Here is a 26,811-nt window from a genome sequence, read left to right as displayed (position 1 = left end):
CAACTATATGCTTTCTACAATAGACCCACTTTAGAGAGAAAAACATGAATAAGATGAAAGTGAAAATATGAATAAAGATATTCCATACAAAAAGTAATCAAAATAGAGCCAGAATGGCTATGTTAATATTAGACAAAATAGACTTTAGGACAAAAAATTGTTAATAGAGACAAAGAAGGATATTTATAATGATTAAAGGGTTAATCCATCAACAAGATATAACAATTACAAAAAAATATGTACCTAACAACACAACCCCAAAATTCAAGAAGCAAAAATTGATAGAATTGAAGGAAGAAATAAGACAATTCAACAAAAATAGTTGGGGAATTCCATGACCCCACTTTCAATAATGAACAAAACAACTAGAGAGTAGATCGGTAAAAAGAAAAACAAAACCAAAGTCAGAAGACTTGAACAATACTGTAAGCCAACTAGACCTAACAGACATCAATAGAACACTCCACTTAACAACAGCAAAATACATACTCTTCTCAAATGCATGGGAAACATTCTCCAGAAGAGACCTTATGTTAGGCCTTAAATCAAATCTCAATAAATTTAAAAGAACTGAAATTATATAAAGTATATTCTGTGACCACAACAAAATAACAGAATTCAAAGCAAAAACAATCTGGGAAATTTACAAATATGTGGAAATTATACAACATATTCTTAAATAACCAATAGAAAAAGAAGAAACCACAAAGGGATTCTCAATTTTGCTTAAGTAAAAATATTATAAAATAAATGGGCATGACAACATAACATGCCAAAACTTATGGAATGCAGCAAAAGCAGTGCTAAAATAAAAAATGTAAAACTATAAATGTCCATATTAATAAACAGAAAGGGCCAGGCATGGTGGCTCATGCCTGTAATCCCAGCACTTAGGGAGGCTGAAGCAGGCAGATTATGAGGTCAAGAGTTTGGGACCAGCCTGATCAACACGGTGAAACCCCATCTCTACTAAAAATACAAAAAATTAGCTGGGCATGGTGGTGTGTGCCTGTAATCCCAGCTACTCACAAGGCTGAGGCAGGAGAATCTCTTAAACACAGGAGGCAAAGGTTGCACAGTGAGCTGAGATCGTGCTACCACACTCCAGCCTGGGCAACACAGCAAGACTCCATCTCAAAAAAAAAAAACAAAAAACCAGGAAGTTTTCAAATCAATAACCTAACATTCTACCTTGAGAAACTAGGAAAAGAGAAGCAAACTAAATTCAAAAATAACAGAAGAAGAAAATACTAGAGAGTGGAAGTAAACAAAATAGAGAGTAGAAAAACAATTGAGAAAATTAATAAAAAAACAAAAATTGATTCTTTAAAAAGATCACTAAAATTGACAAACTTTCTAACTACACTGAGCAAGAAAAAAATAGAGAAAAGGTTCAAATTAATAAAACAGAGAGGATGTTACCACCAACTTTACAGAAATAAACAGCGCTATATGGGAATACTATGAACAGCTGTTTGCCAAGAAATTAGATAAACTAGATGAAATGGGAAAATTCCTAGAGAAACACAAACTCTCAGACTGAAACCTACTCAGGTCAGAAAAAATTTATAACAAGATATTAAATCAGTAATCAAAAAACTTCTCACCTACAAAGAAAAACCCAGGGCCAAAGTCCTTGGTGAATTCTGCCAAACATTTAAAGAAGAATTAACACCAATCCCTTACTATTTCCTTCAAAAAACAGAATAAAGAGCACTAACCAACTCACTCCATGAGGTCACTATTGCCTTTATACTCAAACCAGGAAACAAAATCACAAGGAAAAAAACCTATAAACCAACATAAACCACCCACAAATATAGATGCAATACTCCTCAACACAAAATATTAGCAAATCAGATGCAACTGCATATTTTTTAAGTATTCACCATGACTAAGCGGTGTGTATTCAAGGAATGTAAGGTTAGATTGACATACAAAAACCAATGTAATATACCATATCAATAGACCACATAATCATCTCAATACTTGCATAAAATCATTTAATAAAATCCAGCAACCTTTGAAGATTTTTTAAAATGCTCAGCAAACTAGCAATTTAGGGGAACTTCATCAATCCAGTAAAGGGTATCTGTGAAAAATCCAGAACATCATACTTAATTGTAGAAGATCAAAAGCTTTCCTCCTAAGATCAAAAACAAAACAAATACGTTTGCTCTTGCCACTTCTATTTAGCATTGCTCTGGAGGTTCTGGCCAGGGCAATTGGATAAGAAAAAGATAAAAAAGACATCCATATTGAAAAGAAGTAGTAAAATGATCTATATTTGCAGATGATCTTGCATAAAGAAAGTCCTAAGGAATACACATACACACACAGACACACACATTATTAGAGCTAATAAATTAATTCAGCAAGGCTACAGGATAAAAGATCAATATATGAAAATCAATTCTGTAATTCTATATGCTAGTAATGAACAATCTGAAAATAAAATTAAGAAAACAATTCAATTCATAATAGCATCAAAAAGAATAAAATACTTATAAATTTAATAAAAGTATAAGACTTGTACACTAAAAACTACAAAACATAGGAGAAATTAACGTAGACTTAAATAAGTGGAAGGACATCCCGTGTTCATGGATTGGAAGACAATGTTCTTCAGATGACAGAACTCCCTAAATTGACCTACAGATTCAGTACAATCCTTATCATAACTCTAGCTGGCTTTTTTTGTTGTTGTTGCACAAATTGACAAGCTGCTCCTAAAATTCATGTGAAAATGAAAGGGACCTGGAACAACTAGAACAATCTTGAAAAAGAAGTACAAAGTTGGAAGACTCACATTTCCCAACTTCAAAACTTACTAGAAAGCTACAGTAACTAAGACCATGTGGTAGTGGCATAACAATAGACCTACAAATCAACAGAATAAAAGTCAGAATCCAGAAATAAACCCACACCACCATGATCACTCAATTTTTGTCCAGAGTTTCATAATAATCTAATGGTGAAAGAATACTCTCTTCAACAAATAGTGCTGGGACAACCACATAGCCTCACACAAAGGAGCAAATTTGGACCTGTACCTCATACCATATACGAAAATGAATTCCAATGGATCAAAGACACAAATGTAAGACCTAAAACTATAAAACGCTTAGAAGAAAACAAGTATAAATTTTTGTGACCTTGGATTAGGCAATAGTTTCTTAAATATGACACCAAAAGCACATGCAGTCAAATTTCAAAAGAGATAAATTGGACTTGATCACAATGAAAAACTTGTGCTTCAAAGGACACTATCAAGAAAAAATGAAAAACACTACCCTCTGAATGGGAGAAAATATTTATATACCATATATGTTATAGGGTCTAGTATCCACAATATATGGAGAACTTTCACAATTCAACGATAAAAATATAACCCAATTAAAAATGGGCAAAAGCCCTCATAGACATTTTCTCTAAAGAAAACGTATAAATGGCCAATAGGCACATTACAGTTGCTCACAATCATTTATCATTAGGGAAATGCAAATCAAAACCACAACAAGATACTATCTAACACCCACTGGGGTGGATATAATAGAAAAGACAATAGTAACAAGTATTACTGAGGATGCTGAGAAACTGAAACTCTCATACTTTGCTGGTAGGGATATAAAATTGTGCAATCCATTCAGAAAATGATATGCTACAGTTCCTCAAACTGTTAAACGAAGTTTTCACATGGCCCAGCAATTGTGTTCCTTATATTCCACAAAATATTTGAAAACACCTGTCCACACAAAAACTTTATACAAATGTTCACAGTAGCATTCTTCATATTAGCCACAAAGTGGAAACAACCTAAATATCCATTACCTAATGAATATGGTTTATCCATACAATGGAATATTACATAGCAATAAGAAGGAATAAGATACCAACATGGTACAACATGGAGGAACTTGAGAACAGTATGCTAAGAGAAGGAAACCAGACATGAAAGGCCATGTTGCATGATTCTACTTATGTGAAGACCCAGAATAAGCAAATTCTTAGAGTCATAAAATAAATTAGTGGTTACCAGGGGCTGGTAACCACTAATTTGGGGAAGAGGCAGTTTAGGGGATAATTTTAAAGTTCTAGGCTGGAAGCTGTGGCTCATGCCTGTAATCCCAGCACTTTGGAATGTCTAGCTGGCAGATCACCTGAGGTCATGAGTTCAAGACCAGCCTGGACAACATGGTGAAACCCTGTCTCTACTAAAACTGAAAAAAACTAGCGAGGCATGGTGGTGCGCACCTGTAGTCCCAGCTACTCAGGAGGCTGAGACCAGAGAATCACTTGAACCCAGGAGACAGAGGTTGCAGTGAGCCGAGATCTCACCACTGCACACCAGCCTAGGCAACAGAGTGAGACTCAGTCTCAAAAAAAAAAAAAAAAAAAAGTACTGGAATCAGAGATTATGTTTCCATTTGTGAACATACTAAAACCCACTAAATTGTGCACTTTAAAAAGGAAAAATTTGTTATGTGAATTATATATTTCAGTTTCTTACAAGAAAAGATGACGACGGCCTACATCCCACTCCCAGGACAGCACTCAATGTCCCTCACAGGTGCCATAATCTAACGGGTGAGAATGGTCTCACTGCAAGCTTAATTTGTATTTCATTTATTATGAGTGAGAATGAGCTATAAGGCTTTTTTTTCTTGAATGATGTGCTTGGGGTTTCCCCTTTATTCAACTGGTCTGTGGATTTTTTTCTTATTCATTTTTTTTTTTTGCCTGAGTATAAGGCTAAGTAATCATATTCATTCATCCAATGACTATATTCCAGGGGCTTAGGGTTGCCTCATCCTGTTCTAGACAGTGGGATATGGTCATAAACATGACCCAAGGAGTCCTGGGCCTCATGAGGCATAAACGGTCGAGGGGAGACACAAATACTAAACAGGCAAATACACACCAGCCAGCAACAAGTGCTATGGAAAAAACTAGAGCAGGCAGGGAGGGCCAGGAGTGGATGGGGGTGGGAACTCTGCTGGTGATAATATGGGCTGGCTGAAGAAGGCTCCTTGGATGATGTGACTTCTCACCTGCATGAAGCAATCCCAAACCACATAGGGAAGAACTGACCCCAGAGGAAACAGACACTCCAGGCAACAGAAGAAATCTTAGCGTAAGAATCAATTGAGAGGGAGAGAGACCTGGGCAGCTGAGAAGCCGGACGCCACGACCGAGGACCAGCCAGACTCCAAGGACAGCAGCCAAGACCTGCAACCATCCCCTCACTGCCCCACACCCAAGCCATTGCCAGCTCCCACCTGCTGGCATGCTACCCACTTCCTACATCTGACCATCTGTCTGTCCATCCTCCTTGGCATGATCTCATCCAGGTGGTCATCCGCTCTTCAATGTGGAGTTACAGGGCCCCCACTCCACCCCAGCTAACCATGGTCTTCCGAGTCAGGGTCCTGGGGGAAGAGGGTTCTGTCAGCCTCAGCTTCTGAAAGCACTTCCAAGGCTCCCATAGCTCTAAGAAGGAAGACAGTGCTGGTGATTTGGCCAGCAAGCCCAGCCTCACTCTGGCCCATTCCCATTGCTGTCGGCAGCTCTGCTCCCCTAGGCACAGTGGTGCAGGGTCCTGCCCAGGCTAGCTGACATCATTGCCAAGATGGGACTGAAATGTCAGTGTCTGCACATGGCTCGGGCCAGCAGGGCATCCTGGCCCCTGGCTGGCTCTGGGGCTTCCTGTTCCCCCATGCCTGCTGACCAATGCCAGTTCTGTGTCCCTCAGAAGGAACCAGCTGGGAAGGCCAATGGGCAGGATGGGCTGGGCCCCAGAGTGTCCCCTGATCCTCGGAGTCCAAAACAGAGGATGCTCCTGCCCCGACAACTGCCCCCACCCCTCCAACCCCGGCTGATGCCTAATCAGGCAAGGTGCTCCTGCAGGTACTTTCACATGTGTTTAATGTATATTTAAAAGCAAGATGATTCGGTGCCCTCCCTCTGGGAAACCCACCGAGGGGGACAGCACGGTGCTCACAGCAGGGTTTAGTGGCCAGGACCTACCTGTGTCTCCCACTGAGGGAGCTGGCAAAAGTCCTTCACCTCTCTGAACTTCAGTTTCCTCTTCTAGAAAAAAGTGGTGAGTGACACGTGTCTAAGGGACCGGTGCAGATCACTGTGGGGCACCTCCTCCAGCACGGTGCACCCTTGGCTGAGACACGGTCTCAGGGCTATGAAGAAGCGCTGCCTGGGAGCCAGCTGCCGGGATGCTGGTTTCACTACAGCTGGGGAGAGGAGGGCCGCCCGGAATCGGGGAATGGGGAGAGTACCTGTCATGGGAACTCCTGAGCAGCTACGATGGTTTCCCTGTTGGGGGACACAGAGACCACCTCCCAGGTTCCAGCTGACTCAGGAGTGTCAATTCCACCTGCTGTCTGTCATAAGTCACTCTAAGAAAGTGCCCCACCCCACCCAAGTAGACCCGGGCTAGAAACAGATTCCTGGGCTCCGCCCCCAGGCTGACCCAATCAGAGTCTGGGGGCGTGGCTCTGGAGTTGGAATCTTCTGCCAGCCCAAAAGGAACCCAGCACATAGACAGACTTGAGAACCCCAAGTGTGGGGTGTGCTGAAGGGGAAGAGGGTCAGGCACCCCAGGGGGGTCCCTTCCACGCTCCATTCTTCAGCGGCTCCTTGCTTACATTTGTCCCTCGCCTATTCCCTAGATCAGGTCAAATGTCAAAGGCACCTGAGGGTCATCGTGGCTCTGCTGTTTTCCCACCTGTCACCTGGTCAATGGCGGCTTCCCAGCTGAAAGAGCCAGAGAGGGCTGGAGGCTGGGGAGCAGCGGTCCTGGGGAACAAGGCTCAATGGACCCAATCGCTGACCAGCAGCCCTTGAAGCCAGAGACACCTGGGTCGAGGTGCTGATGCGCCAGCAGGAGCAGCCTGAGGCCAGGCACAGGCAGAGGCTCCAGCAGGGAGCCTCACAGCTGAAGGGAATGTATGAGGAGGGGCCTGGGCCTCACTCTACGGAGCACCTCTGAGGTGGCATGGCATGGACGGCAGTACCTATCCCCTTGATGGAGGCCAGGAAGGTGCCAGAAACCCAGAAATCCAGCAGGAAGGGCTGCAGGAAGAGGCCTGCTCTGTGGGCAGGGGCCTCATGGCACCCGTCTGCAACCCCACTTCTGAGACTCAGTTTCCCTTCCTGCCGCAGTCCCAGCATGCAGCACTGATCAGCCAGCAGCAGCCACCTGGAGCCCTCATGAGAAGCACCCCGTGGGTTCCATACCAGGTCCGCAATATTCCCCCAGGATGAGGACTGCGTGCTTCCCACCTGTACTCGCTGCCTCCTGATACACCTGGTAGGGCCCCTCACCATCCTGGGATTTGCACTTCAGCTGGAGCCCCCTAGGAGGCACGCAGGCTGGAGCAGGAACAGCGTGGCTTCCAGAACACACCCACGCATGCCAGGAAAGGAAAAGCCACACAGATCGATTTACTGCTCCTGCTTTGCCGCTGAGCACAAGGTGTCAGTGTGTGTGATGGACACAGGCCGCTGTGAAAATTGAGATGTCAGCCCAGAGCCCACAGCCAAGCCACCTCACCTCCAGATGCAGTCAGGATGGCACAGTCCTATTAATTGTGCCAGCCCTGAGCAGGCTGTGAAACGTGCTTGTTGAGTGATAGCTGGGGAGCTCACCCTGTCTGAACTGTTGGGAATCTAGGTCGTTGCCTCCACACTCTCCGGCTCACGGGACCCCTATGCTTCTGCCTCCCCGTGCACAGCCACTTCATCTGGCCCAGCAGTGGTGTGGACCAGCCCCCTGACCCTCACAAGTACCAGTTCTCTCCTTGCTGTTGTCAGGTTCAGAGGGGACAGGTGAAGGCACTGTGCCGCAGGGAGTCTCCCCAACAAGATGGACCGCTGGTGATGCAGGAGCAGCAGACAGGGAGGCCCTGCTGGGTGGTAGTGACACCCAGAGTACATACAGAATGGTGTCGGGCTCCCAGCTGGCCCTGGCCATGGCAAGTGTTGTCAGAGGGTGAGGACAAAGAGGGCACCTGTCACCACTGATGCTGGGATAGCCAAGGGCAGTGACGTGCCTGGGGCAGACCCCGGGAGCAGAGGGGGTTTGGGGGCATAGAGGGCTGACCCAGGCACTCCTCTGTGTGTGCACGGCACTGCCACCTACCCACACTGTGTGCATACACAGTCACACTCCACATCGTGGACACACCTTTAGTTTCAAGGGTGTCAGCAGGTGAGGCATACAGCAAGACACCCCAGATGGAGCAGAAAGACCAGCAGACCCACCTCTCCACAGCCAGGCCTGGGGTGGTGGGTAGGGGAACCAGGCCAGGAGTCAAGGGCCTGGCCAGGCACTTGGGGTTGGAAGGCAGGGAGGAAGAGGTGGGCTGCAGGGCTGTGGGACTCTGCAGCCAGTAGCCTTTACAGTAGGCAGGCCTGCCTGGGAAGGGAGGGCAGGGCATCAAGTCATAGTCAGAGGGCCACCAGGGAGGCCACTGGCAGGCTGACCTTCCAGTGGGGCACGGCAGGCCAGGCACACAGCCAGAGGGAGGGAGGGTGGACAGGAGGCCTTGGTCAGCCACGAAGCAGGGCTCAGATCCTGTGTCTGCTCCCTCCTGGTGAATCCTGGGTAGTCAGTGACTCTGCTTAGCCATGGACTCCTGGGAAGGGACAGGACCTGGCTGTGAGGCAGACACAGTGCACTTTCTTTTCCAAAGGTCTGATTTCCCCTCACTGTCCCAAGATCAGGGGCTTTCAGCAGAGGCAGAGGAGCTGATGGCCCAGTGCTGATGGCCTCCACTTGTTTCGCCTTTAGATCTGTGTGGTAGGGCGCCAACCCTCCTGCCAAGGGCATGGGTTTCCTTAACAGGGACATATCCTGCAGGCACTGTGGGCCTGGCCCAGAGCTCCACCCGCTGTGGGCTGCACTCTTCCTGCCGGTCCTTCCTGTCCTCTCTACCTACAGGCTCACGGCAGCACCACTAACACCGCCCCCAGGCCATCTACTCTTTCAGGGCCCGGAACTGACACCTTCACACCCAAGTCACAGCAGGTGAAACCCAGCCTCTGGGCCTCAGCTGCGAGCAGGAGGCTGGGTGGGGGCTGGGAGTCCATAAGGCTGTGCTCCCCGAGCAAGTGTCTGTGACCATAGGTAAAGCTGGAAACTGCTGCTGTAACTCAGAGGTAGAACAGGTCTCTGTTGGGTAAGCTCCAAGCAGGGGCTCCTCCTAGGGTCCCCAGAATCCATGACTAAAGGGAGGGAAGAAAGGAGGCAGTCCCTTCATGGCACACAAGGAACGACACCAGTGACTCCATGGGGTCTGACATTGGGACCTCCTTGTGCAGCTGGTGGCCCCAGGGCCCACTGGAGGCCCCTCTATACGCACACTCTTGACACACTCAGCTGAGAACGCTGGGGACTTTCCTCCCAGGCAGAGGCTCCTCATTCCCAGACATCTGGAGAGGAAACTGGGAAGCGTGGGGTTTTCAGCACCTCCAGGAAGCCCTGGCCACCGTCTGGTCACTGCCAGGCAGAGTCCAGCCCCACCCAGCCCAGCTCCTCTGGCCGGTGTCTGGCTTGGCTGTAGTGGGAATGCCCAGCAGGAAGGAGAGCAGGATCCAGGAAACCTTCCAAAATCACCACACCGCACGGCCCGCCCAGGAGCTGGTGTCCTCCAGGCCCCTCACACCACCGGGCCAAGCTGCCCAGCCCCACCCGCCTAGGCTGCCCACTCAGCACTGCTCCTTCCACCCTGCCCACTGCCATCTGGGCCTGGATGGCTCCGGGACGTCCTGGACAGTGGAGCAGGCTGAGGTGAAAGAGTTGATCACCATCCTGACCCAGCCCCAGGGCTGCACCCTTGTCCAAAGGCTGGGGACAGCTCCCCCACATCCTCTTAGGCTGCAAGCTCTGGGTGCAGGCACGCTCCTCACTCCTCATCTCACAGCCCTGCCCAGAGCCTGCACTCGGAGCAGGACAGGAACATCACAGCTCTGCCACATACCCTCTGCAGCCACTGCTCTGAGGAGGTGAGGAGTGCCACTGGCACTTCATAGCAGCACAGACTGAGGCCAGAGACCCGAAGTGTCTGCCCAAGGTCACAGGACAGAGTTGGAACCAAAACCCAGACTCCCACATCAAGGGAATCCTGGAGCCAGGGCTAGGGGTGCTGGGGTGGAAGTAGGCACAGGTAATGTCTCAGGACCACCAGGTGGTGGGTGTGTGGCCGTTCCTGGGCACCGGTCACCCTTGGCTCCTCTGGGAAGACTCTGGGTTGGCTCCCGGCCCTCTCTACCCACTGGCACCCCACTCACCCAGAGGAGAACCAGTCCAAAGTGGGGGCATAGTGTGGTCTAGGCTCCTCCTATGCCCTCCTTCCTCCCCTGGTTGCCAAGCAACGCTAAAGCTGCGCTCCGTGATCAGGGAGGCCCTCTCCACCTGCCTGCTCTCTCTTGCCCTCCAGAGCTGCCTAGAGGGAGCACTGTCCAGGAGGAGGCCCCCAGGGGACCCAGAGTGAACTGACTTCAGGGAGCTCATGCTAATGACTGTCCTGGCCACACTGTGTCTCACATGCTACAGGTGGGGTGAGGACGCTGAGGGGGCCTGGAGTCAGGACAAGGCAGGCTGTGCAGGGGCAGGTGCAGCAGTGCTGCTAGAGGCCTCCCCGGAACACACAGCAGCCAGCATCCAGGCAGCCAGTGGAGAGCTTGGTTCTTGATCCAGCTGTGACTGGCTCTGTCCTCCCTGGAGCATGTGCCCAGAAACAGGCAAGGGCTGAGGGGCATGTCACACAGGCAGAAGAACAGGAACAGGAGCCCCAAGGAAAGAAAGGGCTGGTGGGGTGGTAGCAGGGGCTGGGGGAAGCAACGGCCAAGGGAGGAGCGTGAGAAAGTGAGATGCAGCAGGTCAGAGACGCAGACCAGAGTGTCCTCTCCAGGATCCCTGCCCACATCGTGATGCATGGGGTACCTTTCTTGGCTTCCCAGGGCACCCCACACTCAGTGCAACTCTGGACCTCAGCGCCTTCCCCAACACAGGCTCCCACCCCCGGTTCCCTCCAGGCTGGGGCTGAGATGTGTCTGGTGTGGACCAGTGCACACCACAACCAGGCAGCAGTGCCCCCACTGGCAACATCCACACACAGACACAGATGAATCACGAGGTGGCATGAAACCCCAGGTCTGTGTCCCCCAGCTTTCCTGCCATTCCTGGGTCACCGGCATGAGTCCATGTTGGGGCCTGGCACTAGCTGTTCCCCCTACAACCAGAAACCCCCTTCCTCCCTTCAGAGCTTTGCTCGAACCCAGCAGCTGCCCTCATCGTTCCCTCCTGGCACCTCTCCTTCCTTCTCGAGTCATTAGGCTAATTTCTGTCTATTTTCAGGTTGTATCTACATTCCCAGAGCCTGGGCGGTGCCTGGAGTGCATGGCCTGCAGTGGGTGGGATCATGATGACACATCTCTCCCAGGCCAACTTTCCGCTCTCCAATGGTTCTGCCTGAGTCCATCTCTCAGGGGCGTGTAAGGGTGAGCCGCACCTCAGAGTCTCTCACATGGCTCCAGAGGCCACAGAGACGGGGAGGAGCTGTGAGGCCTGGGTCCACACCCTGGACCAACCACTTTTTGGTTATCAGCACCAGCAGGGCTCTTGACCCCTCCAATCCTTGCCGACACAGTGGTGGCGATTTGCATGCCCGCCCTGGACCCACTTGTGTCTAGACGCCCCTGATCTGGTGGGCAGATGAGGCCTTTCCCAGCGAGTCCCACCAACACAGTGTTTAGTGGGGAAAGAGGAACACAGGTCCTGCCTGGGAGGCAGGATTTTGGGACTGAGCCTGCCTCTGCCTCTGCCACCCCAGGGTGCCTCAGCCCGCCCCTCCTCCACACCTCTGTCCCATCTGAACTGCAGGCAGGTTCCACCAAGTGACATTCTCCTTCCTAGGAGGGTGGGGATGTTCTCAGACCCCGTCATCCCCTGTGCTCCCCCGGACCTCCCCAGGGGGTAGTGACTGCACACAGCGATGGGCAACGGAAGAGTCCAGGGTCCCATCTGTGGTGCCCTCCCCGTTTGAAAGGAGGCCTGGGACTCACATTCCCCAGCACTAGCCCTGACGCCACATTAGGCTGCCCCAACCGTTTTTACACATGCTGTACAATGTCTGGTTGCAGCCAGGGGTTCTCCCCTGGGCTTCCATGCGGGTGCATGGCTGTCCCCACTAGCCGGGGAAAGGTGTGCCCCTAGGACTGACAGACTCATGGGGCCACTGCCTACTCCTCCCACCATCCAGGCAGCCGGTGCTCTGACCAAGGCACACAGCTGCAGCCTGGAGAGGGCGGACAGGGAGAGGCAGGGGAGGGCAGCTGGCTGGGCCAGGACATGAGGGCCTCCAGTGTCACCATTACGGAGGCTCACAGACCAACTAGGCTGGAGCAGGTTTCTGGCGGGCATCTGGGGTGAACTCCTTCCCTACTCAGGATCCCAGACAAAAGCTGCCTCTACACTAGGTGGCTCAGAGCTGTGGGGAGGGGTGCCCTCATGGAGGCCTGCCTGCCCCTGAGCCCCCAGAAGCCTGCACCAGTCAACTCCCCATTGAAAGATGGTGAAACTGAGGCAAGGTTTTGTTTTTAAGTCAACTCTACAGCCTGCATCATCTGAGTAGGTAAGTATGAAGTGTCTCATCTTGAGATGAGGGATTCTGTGAGTGGGAGGCCCCCAAGGCTGGCCTGGCCTATCAGAAGGCCTGAGGTGAGGGGGCTGTGGAGGGTAAAGTCACTCCTCCTAGTGGGGCGGGTGAAGTCTGGCCTCAGTCACCACCTCCCCTGCCCTCTTTCATAGCCAATCTGGTGCCCCACCTCCCTCAGGGCCACGTGCCACTCTATGCCTGATGCCAGAAAGGCAAGTGTATTTCCTGGGGGCAAAGCTGCAGGCCACACCAGGCAGCCATCCCCTTGAGAGGAAGAGAGCAGCTCAATTTGGGTGGGCTGCAGGGCACACTGGCAGGGAGCCTTGGACGGCCTGGCAGGCTTGGGGGAGCTGCTGAGCTGCAGGGCTACTGGACGGATGCCCCACAGGAATTGCCTCCATCTCCTCTTTGTGCCACCCACACCCACCATCCACCCACTCAGCAGCCTCTCCATGCCTGGTGGGCTTTCCAGGCAGCCCATGTGCTGCCACCTGATCTGGCCCCCTAGCAAGCTGGAAGAGCTCACTGGGCACATGGCCCTCCTGAGAGCCAGGCCCAGGCAGGACAGCTGGGGGCCAGAGTGGAGAGAGGGCCTCAGCAGGGGCTGATGTGCAGGCCCCAGACTCCCCAGCCAGTGACCCTCACCCTGCACTGCCTTCACTGGCCTGGGGCTGTCCCTGGTCTCTGGTTCCCACATCTCTGGCACATCCAACCTGAGCCCAGGGTTAACAATATGACTGTCAGTCAGTCTCTTCCTGGACAGACAGGCAAAGCTCCTCTGTGCACCACACCAGCACAGCACTTGGTCCTGGGGCCAGCAGCCAGCACAGGGAAGAACCTATGGACACTCACAGTTACCCCAGGAAGACGGACATCCCAGCAGGGTGAAGGTGCTGTCAGACGCAGGAGCAGTCTGGACCTGAGGTTTCATTCTGAGCCCCCCCAGGGACTGGCTGAGAGCCTACAGGCACAGCAAACAGCCTCCTGCCTGGGGGTAGCAGCAGCGTCCCCCTGGGACTTGCAGCTGGGCCCTACCCAGACTCCCTCAGGGCCGTTCAGTGGCCATCCACGCTTGCAGCCTTCTGCAGAAGACTAGAGCACCAGCAACCAAGGGCTGAGCAGTGCAAGGGCCAGACTCCAACTCCCCTGCCTCAGAGGGAGGCCAGCTGTGGGTCAGTTGACACTCCAGAGTCCCCATGGAGTCAGGCTAGACTTGCACTGCAACTGCACCTCTGTCCAGCCTCCTCTCCTCCCTGCATGGTCATTCCCACATAGATGTCCCTGAGGGTGCACTCGCTCTAAATCCTCCTATCAGAATCCCAAGCCCAGGCACGAAGTCACAGCCCTCACAGGCAGGGATAAGATGAGCGGACACAGAACAAGTGCTCAACAACCCAGAGGAGGGGCACCTCCTCCCCTCCAGGAGGTGGAGGTGCTCCCCGCTGAGGCCATCCAGCTGAGCCCCTAGGTGGTAGTGTGCATTCAGGAGGCAAAGGGGCAGGGGAAACCACTCGCAAAGGTGGGAATGGGGATGGCCAGCTCAGGGGCTGGACAGAGGGGCAGGTCAGGGATGGAAGGAAGGCTCAGGGAGATGAAGGGAGGCACCAGAGAAAAACACCATCTGCTCTATAACATGCTTCCTAGCACACGGGAGTGACCTGGCCTCAATTTCTGCCTCCACCCCTCTCTGCAGACCCCAGAGGCTCATCAGCAAAATTAGTATAATGATCCTGATATCAAAAAAGGTGGATTAAGTCACACGTCGGTGAAACGCCCAGCAGAGCCCTTGGACAGCGTCCTAGCATCTGGATGTGAATGAACGTGTACACCCAGAGCTCCTTGCACATGCCTGCACACCACACCCAGGCCTGGGCACGGGCAGGGTGGGCTGGGGGCACTGGCCCACCGGCCTCCCCACACCTGCAGCTCCTTTCTCTCTACTCTGTAGCCTGGGCCCTGCCTGGCACTGGTGCTGCCCTGGAGACCTCTTCCTGTGTCTTCCCCTGACAGTGTCCCCAGTAGCCTCCCATAAGACAGCTCTGTACTGGGCACACCCCAGGATGCATCTGGTGTCCTGCCCTGCGGGACTGAGAATGCCATGCTGCCCTGGAGTCCTACCCTAGGCGCTACAGCAAGCCAGAGAGCCACTGTGGAACCCCAGTGCCCATAGGAAGGGCCGGGCAGCTCCCCAGACTGGGACCCCACAGAGAAGCCAGGGTCCGCCCCCTCTCAGGACCCCAGCAGGAAGACTCCTGTGCCCACGGGAGGCCTGGCCACTGGTCCGCCCCCTCCCACCTTTCCCACTGCAGGAGCCAAGGAAGGCACCTGGGCATGGACTTCTCTTGTACAACTGGGCTCTCCGGACATCAGCAGGGTGTGTATTCCTCAACAGCCGCAGCCCACAGTGCACAGCATTCTATTTTTATCACAATCCCAAAAACTTCTGATTTCATTGTTTATTTGACCCATCATTTAAACATGCATTTCAAATTTTCTAAATATATGACTCTTTTAGAGTTATCTATTTTGTTATCACTTTCTCTCCTAATTGTGCTATAGTCGGAACACATGGCCTGAATGGCAGTCTCTTTGACATCTGTGCAGGCATCTCTGAGCCAGCACTGACTGCACACCAACAAGGCTGTGACCTCAGTTGTGGGCCTTCCCTCCAGGCCCTGCCCATGCAGAAGCATCCTCCCCTTCTTGGAAGTAGTTCTGGCTGCCCTAGCCTTTCCATGAAGAACAGCTGGGACCCCTGGCCGCGCCTGCCAACGAAGTTTATTGTCAGCCCCTCCTAAGCCCTCCTAACCCTCTCCACCACTACCACTCCCTGCAGGGCAGATGACCTGGTCCAGGTAGCTGCAGGTTACCTCAGAACAGGTGCAACTCACTCCAGCTTGGTCAGGGTGAGCCCAGCTCCCAGAAACACCCAGGCCAGAGAAGGGAGAGGCATGGGGCATGGAAGGCCCTGTCTCCATAGCAGAACCAAGCAGGAAGGGCCCGGCCTGCAGCAGACTGTGTGGGCAGGACATGGGCTCTCCCAAGTGCCACCGATGCTCACCTGGCTTGGCCTGGCCTGTGGGGGACTCCACTCCTCATCCAGCTACCCACTGCTAACAGCAATAATAAAATGAATAATTGATGAAGCCCCCTCCCTGCTCTGAGTAATTAACTCATGAAAGTATCAGGGCACCCCCAGAACTCCCCGAGCTCCATCCTTGTCCAAGCCCCATCCTCACAACTGGTCCATTCACCCCACCTCTGGCCCAGCCTTCCTTCCCCAGCTCTGAGGGCAGAGGCCTGGGTCCTAGCAACTGGAGTCAACCCTCCTCTCCTCAGCCAGCAAAGCCGGGGCTGCCCAGCTCTCACCCAGAGCCTGTTTCTGCATATTGCCTCCATCCAGACCACGGCCCTGGGAAGAGAAGCAGGGCCCAGAGGGCAGGATCAAAGCACCAGCCAGAATGAGGTGGGCACAGAACTAGCCTGCAGAGAAGTCCGGGCAGGAGAAATCTGGGCCTTGGAGTCTGCATCTGTACAGGGACAAAATGCAGATCCTTACCCTGGTAAGTACCTGGTGCTGTGGCTGGGCATGTCCCCCTGGGCTCCAAGGAGGAGGCCTGCCCCAGTGCCCCAGCTTTGGCTGGGGTCCAGGCCACATCCAGATGCACTCAAGGCTGCCTGATATTCGCATTCATCGGATCTGAGTACTAGAGACCTGGAGAGGCCCATAGGCAGAGACAGTGGGGAAGGGTCTACCAGATTTGAGCAACCTTGGTGGGGGGTGGGGAAACAAGCCCTGCTGATAAACCTTCAGAATACGCCCCCTCTCCTCTACCAGCTCCCAACAGCCTCCTCCACAGAAGCTACTCTTTGTTAACAGTGTTGCCATGGCAACCGGATCCAGAGAGAACTCTCTCTTCAAGGTAGAGTCTGAGGGTAACACTTGGAGAAACAGAAGTAGTGGTGACAACAAACAGGGTGCTGGCCTCCCAGCCCTGCCCCCAGGATTCCTTCCTGGTCCGGGACCTCAGACAGCATCCCCCCAGACGCCATCTCTCCAGACTGTCCCAGAGCTCTCAGGTCTGCTCCCCTCTCCTGACCTCTCCCTGGTGTGGGGGCAGCAACGTGGCCCAGGCCAGGCACCTCTGCCCACCACACACAGCAGCTCAGGCACTTCCATGCACCTTCCTGAGGATGTTCGCTGAGTCCGCCAGCACAGCCACTGTCTCATGGCTGGGCTCCAACAGGCCTGGTACAGACTGGACTCCAGGGGATCACAGACAAGTACACCCAGGGCAGCTGCTGCACAGCAGCCCCAGGCCCCCAGCACAGCCAGAAGGTTCAGGAAGGCACCCGAGGATGGCTGGGAGCCGCCTGAGGGGAGGGAGTCCCAGCAGAGCCCATGCCCTGAGTGGGAGAAGAGACTGCAGGGGAAGGAGGCCACTACACTGTCCCGGCCACTACACTGGGGTGGCAGCCCAGCCCACAGAGGCTGCAGTGAGCAGGGAGACGCAGAAGGGGCAGAAGAGAGGTCTGGAATGGGGTACCCCAGGCTGTCTGACAACTCCAGGCAAAGGGAACCTGGCAGAGGGGACAAGGGAGAGCTGGCTGCCCACTTGCTCAGATGGGGAGCCTGGGGCAGGCAAGGTTCAGGGTCATGATGATGTGCATCGTCACCTGGGAGGCGTCTGGCAGGCTCACAGGCTGACAAAGTCCAGAGGACAGGTGGGGGCCGATGGGAGCTAGAACTGGATCAGCACGGAGGAGGGAACAGACGCTGTGGCGGGGAAGAGGGTTTGAGCCCAGGTCCTGAGGAACAGGGACTCTGAGTGTCCCAGGACATGAGGAGGAGAACCAGGGGCTGACCAAGCCCAGGAGATGGGTGTCTGGCAGCAGGGCAGTCGACGTCCATGGCCTCTCAAAAAGATATCTCTGGACTGCAGGAGGTGTGTGCAGATTGGCGTGGGTGGGAGTGAGTGGGAAGTGAGAATACGGAGTGGGCAGAGAACATGTACATCTTCAAAGTCAGCCCGCACAGGCGACCAGGATGGGGACAGCTGAGCAAGTTTTGTTGTTGTTTTTTAAAAAGGAGAAGCACCTGCCAACCAGGCAGTGACATCTTTGCATCCCACGTGTGAAGTGCCCACCCTGGGCTGTTCTGTCTGGAGTCCCAGCCCAGGCCTCTCCTCTTCGAGCTGGTGCTGGCCTCTGCTCCCTGAATTCACAAAGAACCCCACAACCCACTCACAAGAGACAGGCAGGCCTCGGAGCCCCTGCTGGCTGCCCTGGGCAGCACATGCCCACAGCCTGGCCCCTAGCCCCAGCCTGGGCAGAGCCCAGGGCAAGGCAGGCAACCACAGGTGGGGAGAAGCTTCCCAGGGCAGGATCACTGAGTGTCATTCCGAATCATGCCCAAAGGCACCCATGGGCTTCCTGGGAGGTGCTGCAGCAGAGCTGGGGCTACCTGACTGCTCTCTCCCTGCCTGGCTTCCCTCTCCACAGTCCACCGGGCATAGATGGCCACAGCAGCAGTCACACCCACCCTCCCTCACAGCACAGGCCCTGCTTGGGCCCTTGCACCTACCCACTCCCAGCCGAACATCCCTCATAGCCCCCTGTCAGTGCCTGGGGCAGCCTCTGCCAGCCTGTCCAAGGCAGTAAGCCCTGAGGCAAGAGCCCCTCTTGTACTCTGAGCAGGCCAGGACCCCGAGGGGCTTTTGGGCTTCCCTTCACACAGTGCCCACCAAGCCACTGCTGGGCCACACCGGCTGACCTTTCCAAACCCTTTTCTGGGGCTGCTAGCTGGGGAATTCCTGCTGTCCCAGCACACAGGGACATTCTGCATGGGCTCCTGGCAGCTCGCCACTCTGGGCCAATCCAGAGCCCACTCTCACACACCCACAGCCCCAGGCTCTGTGCCCAGAAAAGTAGGCAGTGAGCCCTCTCTGAACCTCCACAGGTCAGGCTGACAGCCATAGGGGAGGGACTCTGACACCCCCAGCAGGTGAGCCCTCCTCTACGGCTGTCAGCCCACCAGTGCCACTTCAGTCCCCTCCCTCCGCACATCACACCCTTGCTAAGTAAACACTCATCCTCCCCAGCAGGGAGTGGGCAGGGGAGGGCAAAAGGGAGGCGGGCTGGAGTGGGTGGGAGTTAACAGGAGGCAGATTGGAAGCTCCAAGAGAAAAACAGCCAGAGCGCTGGGCCAAAGCAGATGGCCTCAGGAGGAAAAAGGGGAAAGGGAAGGAGGGGCCGCCAAGGGGCAGCAGAGAGGGGGAAGATGCCTTAAGTCTCCCTCCCCATCTGCCATGCCCCCAGAGCCCACCCCCAACCCAGGGCCCCTCCTCTGGGGTGGGCCACGCAGAGAAGAGCATCCCTCCACCAGCCCCTCTCCCGAGGACAGTTGGTGGGGACCAAATCTTCTGCCCCCATCCCTGCCTTGGCACAGCACCTTCACTTGACCTATTTGACAAATATGGCTTCTGTGAAACCCACGGTTCTGTGGCTAAAAACCAAAGGCCAACCAAAGCTGTCCCATCTTGCCCCTGGCGTCATTCTACAGGTGGGGACCGGTGTGCTCAGGGGCTCCCAACCACACTGTGTCCCAGTGTCCACTCACTCACCTCCCCAGGGGCCCTTCCCACCGCCGGGGGCCACTAGTGTGCGTGGCTCTCCCCACCCCGGCCACTTCCAAGCACAAATGCCATTTCTCCCTCCTCCTCCTCCTCCCCTGACTGCAGTTGCTAAGTTACACCAAAAAACCCCTCTGCTCTGTGTGAACTGTTCCATTTCTACAATTTGCCAGGTGGAAGGCAGCCATCCGGCTGGTAGCTCGAAGATGCCTCCCAGAGAAAAACAAACTCGCTGGCTGGCCTTCAGGCCAAGGCACACCTGGGAAACCTGCTTGGCTCGCAAACCCAGGGGCCTGTGCAGGAAGACAGGGCTTCTCCGCTTCATCAGAGAGCCTGGGGATCCAAGCAGCTTACACCCTTCTCAGAAGCAGGACCTGCGGGCCTGCTGTACTCCCACCTCAGCTGGGCCACTACCACCCACAGCCCTAAGGACACACACTGGCTGGAGGGGCAGAGAACCCACCCACATGTTCCTGGCAACCCAGCTGAGGTCCTTCATGAGACCCCACTCTGAATCTTCCCTTCCTGGGCTGGGGTCCTGAGGTTCCAAAGCAAAGTGCCACTGGACATCAGGGTGGAAATGCCCTCGGAAGTCATCAAAACCATGTCAGTCTACAGATGGGGAAATTGAGTCTCAGAGGCCTGCAGCCTGCCGGTGGTTCACTAATTAAGACCTGTGGCCTCTAGGCTGGAAGCCCCCCAGAGCCCCTTAGACTCCAGGGCCCTGAGATGGACAGGCAAGACTGCATCCGCATGGCAGCAGAGAGCCCTGGGGAGCAGAGGGAACCAAGGCCTCTGGGAGGCTCATCTGCACCCAGCCTGACTCCTGTGTTTCAGGCTCCTGGGACCGATGACCATCGGTGTCCTTCCCGCCCAGGACAGTGGGAGAAGAGTGGTAGTAGTGGGGAGAGTGAACCAGAGGGGAGCTCACTGCTCTGAGCAGAGAGGGAAGGAGCCCCGGCCACCATCAGGTCTCTGCCCCCAGATGGCTCCCAAGAGGCAGGCAGCGGCCTCTCTAAATATCCACCAGGTCCAGCACCCAGAGGCAGCCAGAAATGCAGGGCACAGGGACATGCCAGCACGTCCCTCCCCACACAGCAGGGGACTCCCGCCCCCACCTCTCACTCATCGACCCTCAGACCAGAACCAGCTGCACCTGCCCTGTCCCTGCGGCCCGCAAGGCCCAGGTCAAAGAGGGTGTGGTCCTTCAAATGACCCTTGCCCAGCAGGGAGAGGGAGTCACCTGCCACAGCCCTGGCCCTCTGCCCCAAATGCAGAGCTCAAGCCCCAATTCCTCGCCAAACAGCAAGGGCGTGAGATGCCACGGCGGGGCCCAGAATGCAGAAGAGCAAATGGAAACTTCCAACTGCGCAGCCCCGAGCTCCTCCGATTCCCCAGCCCCCTCCCCCACGCCAGGCTCCGGGCAGTGGACCTGCCCGCGGTGCCCATGCCTGCCAGCCGCGTGCGCTCCCGCCACGCCCGGCCCTGCCCGGCCAAGCCCGGCCCGCCCAGTGCCGTGTAGAGGCGGAGGGTGCAGGGGGTCCCGGCGCCGTCCAGCCCGGGGCGGAGTTCTCAGCAACTCCGCGCACCTGGCTCCCCGCCGCCCTCCCCCGCGACCGTCCTCCGCCCCGCGCCCCGGCCCCACGACAGCCGCGCCGGGAGGGACCTCGGGTCCGCGCACGCCCCGCCCTGCCCGCGCCGCGACCGGAGGGCACGGCCCCGGGCGGGGGCGGGGGGGGGGGAACCCCGAGGGACTGAGGGTCCCCGGCCGCTGCCTACCTCGGTCCGGGCCAGCGTCACTCCCGCGCCGCCCTCGCGCCGCAGTCGGGCCCCAAGCAGCGCGCGGCCAGCGCCGGCGGCGGCTCATGCTCGGCGCCAGGGCCCGCGGCACCCGCCCACCCGCGGCTGCCCCCGCGCTGCGCCAGCTGCGGGCAGAGCAGCTCCCTCCGCAGCCGGCGCCGGGGAACGCGAGCGAGCGGGCGAGCGCCGAGCGGGCACGGAGCGGGCGCGAGAGCGCGGGGAGCGGGCGGGCGCGGGGCGCAGTGGGAGGAGGGTGCGGGGCGAAGGTGCAGGGGGCAGGGGGAGGTAGGACGCGGGACGGGGCTCGGGCAGAGGGAGCCGGGACAGGGAGGGCGCCAGTAAAGGGCGGGCCAGGCTTTCATTTAAAAAGGATAAGGCAACAGACAACCTAGGAGGCGATGCGGCCACCGCATTTAAAGGGCCCTTTCGGGACTCCTGCAGAGCTGGCAAAATTATCAGTGGCAGGGGACTATGAAAGCCCTTCGGTGGGCAAGACCTTAACCATCGCATTCGCCGTATAAGGTTGGTGGTTGGTGGTGGGTTTGTTCCCATTGGACAGGTTAGTAAACTGATGCGCAGGGAGTGCGGTGACCCTGCAGGCTCTCAGAGCTGGTAAGTGGCAGAGCAAGGCTCCAAAGCCACCTTGAGAGATTCCAGAACCACTGAAGCAGGACGCAGGTCTTCTGGCATCCAGTGAAACCTCCTGTCGCTCTGAAGGGACACCTTCTGAACGGACACGTTCTGAACGGACACCCTCTGGCCTGACCCCGGGGTGGGGCTAGTGACTCTTGGAAGCAGTCAGACTCAGGCCAGTGTGAAACAAGTATGAGGCCATGAAGCCCCCCAAGTGGAGGAGTCTGTGTGGAAAAATGGAGAGGAGCCCCACAGCACCCCTTGAAGAGGCTGAGGACCTTGCTTACTCACTCAGTCCCTGTGTCTTGAACACCTACTGTATGCCAGGTGTCAGACGGGGCACTGGGATTCGGCTGGGAATGTCTCTGGTTGGAGTTTGCATTCTTGTGGGAAGTGGGCAGTGAATGAAAACACACATAAATAGTTCATGTGTCAGATGCTTCAGATCCCAGAGGGAGGCCCAGCAAAGAGAGGGAGAGAGTGAAGAGAGGGGGAGGGGAGTTTGTAGGGTGGGGAATTTTTTTTTTCTTAAGGGGAGGCTTTGCTGTGTGGCCTAGGCTGGAGTGCAGTGGGTATTCACAGGCGCAATCACTATGCTTTACATCCTGAACTTCCTGACTCTAGTGAGCCTCCTGCCTCAGCCTCCTGAGTAGCTAGAACTGTAGCCTCTCATCACCATCCTTCCCTGCTGGATTGGGGATTTTTATTTAGGGTCGTCAGGGAAATCTAGGCTGAAAGGGTTGTATTTGAGCTAAGACCTAAGTGAGGCAAGCCATGCTGAATCTGAAGAATGAATATTTTCAGCAAAAAGAACAGCACATGCAAAGGCCCTGAGGTGGAGGATGCCTTAGAAGGAGGCCGGGTGGAGATGAGCAAGTGTGGTACGAGGAGCCTGCAGGAACTGCCAGGTGGACCTGATCACGAAGAGCCTAGCCAGCCATCATCCCTCTGTGGCTTTGACTCAGAGGGAGGTGGAGGGTTTTGCAGAGAGTAGTATTATGATCTATTTTTTACAAAAAAAATATATGGAAGATTTCAAACACTTACAGTAATAATGGCTAAAAAGGTATATACAATAACTCAATGGGCCAACTTCAACCATTATCAATACATGGCAAATTCTGTTTCATCTGTATGCCCACCTACCTTTCCCCCATACTGTTTTTTTGTTTATTCATTTTAAGAAAACTTTTATAGCTTTTTTATTTTTTTGTGAGAGGGTCTCACTCTGTCCCCAGGCTAGAGTGCAGTGGCACAATCATAGCTCGCTGTAGCCTTGAACTCCTGGGCTCAGGCAATCCTCCCGCCTCAGCCTCCCAAGGATAATTTTTTGTTAAGTATAACATACATAGACAAAAATCATAAGATTGTGCTCCATGAATTTTCAATAAGAATACATTCATTCAGTGAGAATATTAATCGCTCTCTGCACTTGGATTTTCACTGTAGAAAAGTTTTTAATGACAGATTCATTTTCTTTAATATATATCGGACCATGTGGATGATTCACTTCTTCCTATGTAACTTTTTGTAAATTGTGTTTTTATGGATTTTGCCCATTTTTTCTAAGTTTTCAGATTTTCTGACATCCTCATATTCTTGTTCATAACATGGCTATATTATCCCTCAGATGTTTGTAGAATCTGTAGCTGTGTCCCACTTCCATTCTGACATTGGGGACCTTTGTGTTTTTCACTTTCTCTTTTTTTTTATCAGTCTTGCTAGGGTTTTGTCAATTTTATAATTTTTTTTTTGAAGAAACAAATTTTGACTTTGTTCAGCTTTCTCTGTTCTTTATATTTCATGAATCTCTGCTCTTAGTTTCTTTGTGTGTAAAGCTCTCCTTTGGGGGAGTACTAACTGTCTTTCTAAACTTCCTTCCTTCTTTCTTTTTAGTTTCTGAAGTTGGAGGCTAGGTTCATTGGTTTTCAGCTTTCTTTCCTACTCTGTGGACTTAAAGCTATATATCTGCCTGTTAAGCACTGCTTTACTCTCTCACGCAATTTTTTTTTTTTTGCCACTATCATTTTGCTCAAGAGACTTTTAAATTTCCATTTGAATTCTCTTTTGGCCCATGACTTATTTGGGAGGACATTCCTTGATTCCAAATATTAGGGGATTTTCTAGCTACCCTCCTGTTACAGGGTTCCAATTTAATCACATATCAGGCAGAGTATACTCTGTGTGATTTCAATTTTCTGAAACCTGTTCATACATTCTTTATGGCCCAGAATATTTTCTGTTTTGGTAAATGCCCCATGTGCCCTTGAAAAGAGTGAATATTCTGTACATTTCAGTTAGGTTGGTTACTCAAATCCAAATCTTCTATATTGTTAATGAATTGAATCTCATATTCTATCAGTTCCTGAGACAGGTGTCTGAAAATCTCCAGTATGGTCCCAAACTGGAAACAACCCAAAAGTCCTTCAGTGGCTGAATGGATAAACTAATTGTGGTATATCCATACAATAGACGACTACTCAGCAGTAAAAAGGAGCAAGCCATTATTCAATGCAACAACCTGAATAGCTCTCAGGTGCATTATGTTCGGTGAATGAAGTCAGACTCCAAAGGATCTGTCGGACTTTTATATGACATTCTAGAAAAGGCAAAACTGTGGAGATATAGCTCAGTGGCAATGAGGAACTAGTAGTAGGGGAAAGCAAGCGTCGACTAGAGCACTGGGAAACGTTTAGGGACGGTGAAGAATGTCCCTGTATCTTGATTTGTAGTGGCAGTCACATGACTATGCATTTGTCAAGACTTAAAGTAGCTGCACAGCAAAAGGAGTGAATTTTACTGCTTTTCTCTGCTCCATGCTCGGTTGCTCGGGGGCCAGTACTGGCAGCAGTAGGTGGAAGGAGGAACCAGGATACCGCAAAAGCTGGGAAATGGACTCAGTGACCTTTGAGGATGTGGCTGCGAGGTTTACCCAGAATGAGTGGCCTCTGCTGGATCCTTCCCAAAAGAATCTCTACAGAGATGTGATGCCAGAAACCATCAGGAACCTGAAGTCTATAGGAATAAAATGGAAAGACCAGAACATTGAAGATCATTGCAAAGATTCCAGGAGAAATACAAGAAATCATATGACAGAGAGACTCTATGAATGTAAAGATGGTCAATGTGGAGAAACTTTCAGCCTGATTCCAGATGCTATAATGAACAAGAAGACTTTTCCTGGGATAAAACCTTGTGAAAGCTGTGTGTGTGCAGAAGGCAACATGGACCCTTCATCTCTGAATTGCTGCATCAGAGCTGACACTGGACACAAACCATGTAAGTGTCAGGAACATGGAGAGAAGACACATAAACATAAGCAGTGTGTAAAAACCTTCAGCTGTCTCCACTCCTTTCAAACACATGAAAAGCCTCACACTGGAGAGAAAGCCTATGATTGTAAGGAATTGAAAAAAACCTTCATTTCTCTCAAAACTGTTCAAAGACACAGGGTAATGCACAGTGGAGATGGACCTTACACATGTATTTGTGGGAAAGCCTTTGTTAGTCTCAGTCTAAATCTCACACATGAAAGATCTCATACTGGACAGAAGCCATATAAATGTAATGAATGTGGGAAGGCCTTTGATTGTCTCAGCCATTTTCATAGACATGAAAGAACACACACCGGGGAGAAGCTGTATGAATGTAAGCAGTGTGGGAAAGCCTTTAATCGTTCCAGTAATATCGTAGCACATGCAAAAATTCACACTGGAGATAAACTGTATGAATGTAAGCAATGTGGGAAAGCCTTTCATAGTTGGAGTTCCGTTCAAAAACATGCAAAAATTCACACCAGAGAGAAACCGTATGAATGTAAGCAATGTGGGAAAGCCTTTACTCGTCCCAGTTCAATTCAACAACATGCAAGAATTCACAATGGAGAGAAACTCTATGAATGCAAGCAACGTGGGAAAGCCTTTATTCAGTCCAGTGCCTTTCAAACGCATGTAAGAATTCACACTGGAGAGAAACCTTATCAGTGTAAGCAATGTGGGAAAGGCTTTAGTTTACCCAGCAATGTTCGAATACATGCAAGAATTCACACTGGAGAGAAACCCTATGAATGTAGGCAGTGTGGGAAAGCCTTTTCTTCTCTCAGTTCCTTTCGGTATCATGAAAGGACTCAACACTGGAGAGAAACTGTATGAATGTAAGCAATGTGGAAAAGCCTTTCTTCAATCCAATTCCATTCAAAAGCATGCAAGAACTCGCACTGGAGAGCAATCCTATGAATATAAGTAATCTGGGAAAGCCTTTAGTTGTTTCAGTTCCATTTGAACACATGCAAGAATTCACATTGGAGGGAAACCATATGAATGTAAGCAATGTGGGGAAACCTTTAGTTGTTCCTGTTCCATTTGAACACATGCAAGAATTGATATTGGAGAGTAACTAAATGTATGTAAGCCATGTGGGAAAGCCTTTAGTCTCAGTTCTATTCAAACACATGTAAGAATTCACAGTGGAGAGAAACCCTATGAATGTAAGCAATGCCAAAAAGCCTTTACTTGTTCCCGTTCTGTTTGAACACATGCAAGAATTCACAGTGGAGAGAAACCCTATGAATGACAGCCATGTGGGAAAGCCTTCACATATTTTGGTTCACTTCACGTGCATAAAAAAATTCACACTGGAGAGAAGCCATATGAATGTAAAACCTCTGGGAAAGCCTTCAGTCATATCACTTCCTTTCACAGACATAAAATTGTCCACAATGCAGAGAAACCTTATGAATATGAATGTGCAAAAGCCTTCAGTTATCACAATGCTTTTCACAGACATCAAATTACCCACACTACAGAGAACTTTGAGTGTAAGGAATGTGGGAAAGCCTTCTGTTATCACAGTTCCCTTCAAAGATATGAAAGGCCTGACATTGGAGAAAAGTTTTATAAAAAGTGTAGGCCAGCACTGTATCTCACTTCTGTAATCCCAACATTTTGGGAAGCCAAGGTAGGTGGATCCCGACATCAGGAGTTTAAGACCAGCCTGGACAAGATGGTGAAACACTGTCTCTACTAAAAATACAAAAAATTATCCAGGCATGGTGGTGGGCGCCTGTAATC

General features: G+C 52.3%; 2 protein-coding genes across 2 annotated transcripts in view; one reads left to right on the top strand and one right to left on the bottom strand.

The window, feature by feature from the left end:
* RASGEF1A (RasGEF domain family member 1A) overlaps positions 1-21,312 on the bottom strand; it is a 68,358-nt gene extending 47,046 nt beyond the window's left edge. Inside the window, exon 1 of the mRNA XM_017519232.2 lies at positions 21,089-21,312. The gene's annotated coding sequence lies outside the window, so the exon portion shown is untranslated. The remainder of the gene's footprint in view (positions 1-21,088) is intronic.
* Positions 21,313-24,550: 3,238 nt separating this feature from the next.
* LOC119469597 (zinc finger protein 844-like) overlaps positions 24,551-26,811 on the top strand; it is a 3,457-nt gene continuing 1,196 nt past the window's right edge. The window contains exon 1 of the mRNA XM_037735139.1: positions 24,551-25,474. Coding sequence (XP_037591067.1) covers positions 24,559-25,474 — 916 coding nt within the window. The 5' untranslated portion in view covers positions 24,551-24,558. The remainder of the gene's footprint in view (positions 25,475-26,811) is intronic.

This window comes from Cebus imitator, unplaced genomic scaffold (assembly GCF_001604975.1).
Source record: "Cebus imitator isolate Cc_AM_T3 unplaced genomic scaffold, Cebus_imitator-1.0 Scaffold731, whole genome shotgun sequence".
NCBI lineage: Eukaryota > Metazoa > Chordata > Mammalia > Primates > Cebidae > Cebus > Cebus imitator.
Note: the sequence above shows the minus strand (reverse complement) of the source record. Positions and strands in the feature narration are given on the sequence as shown.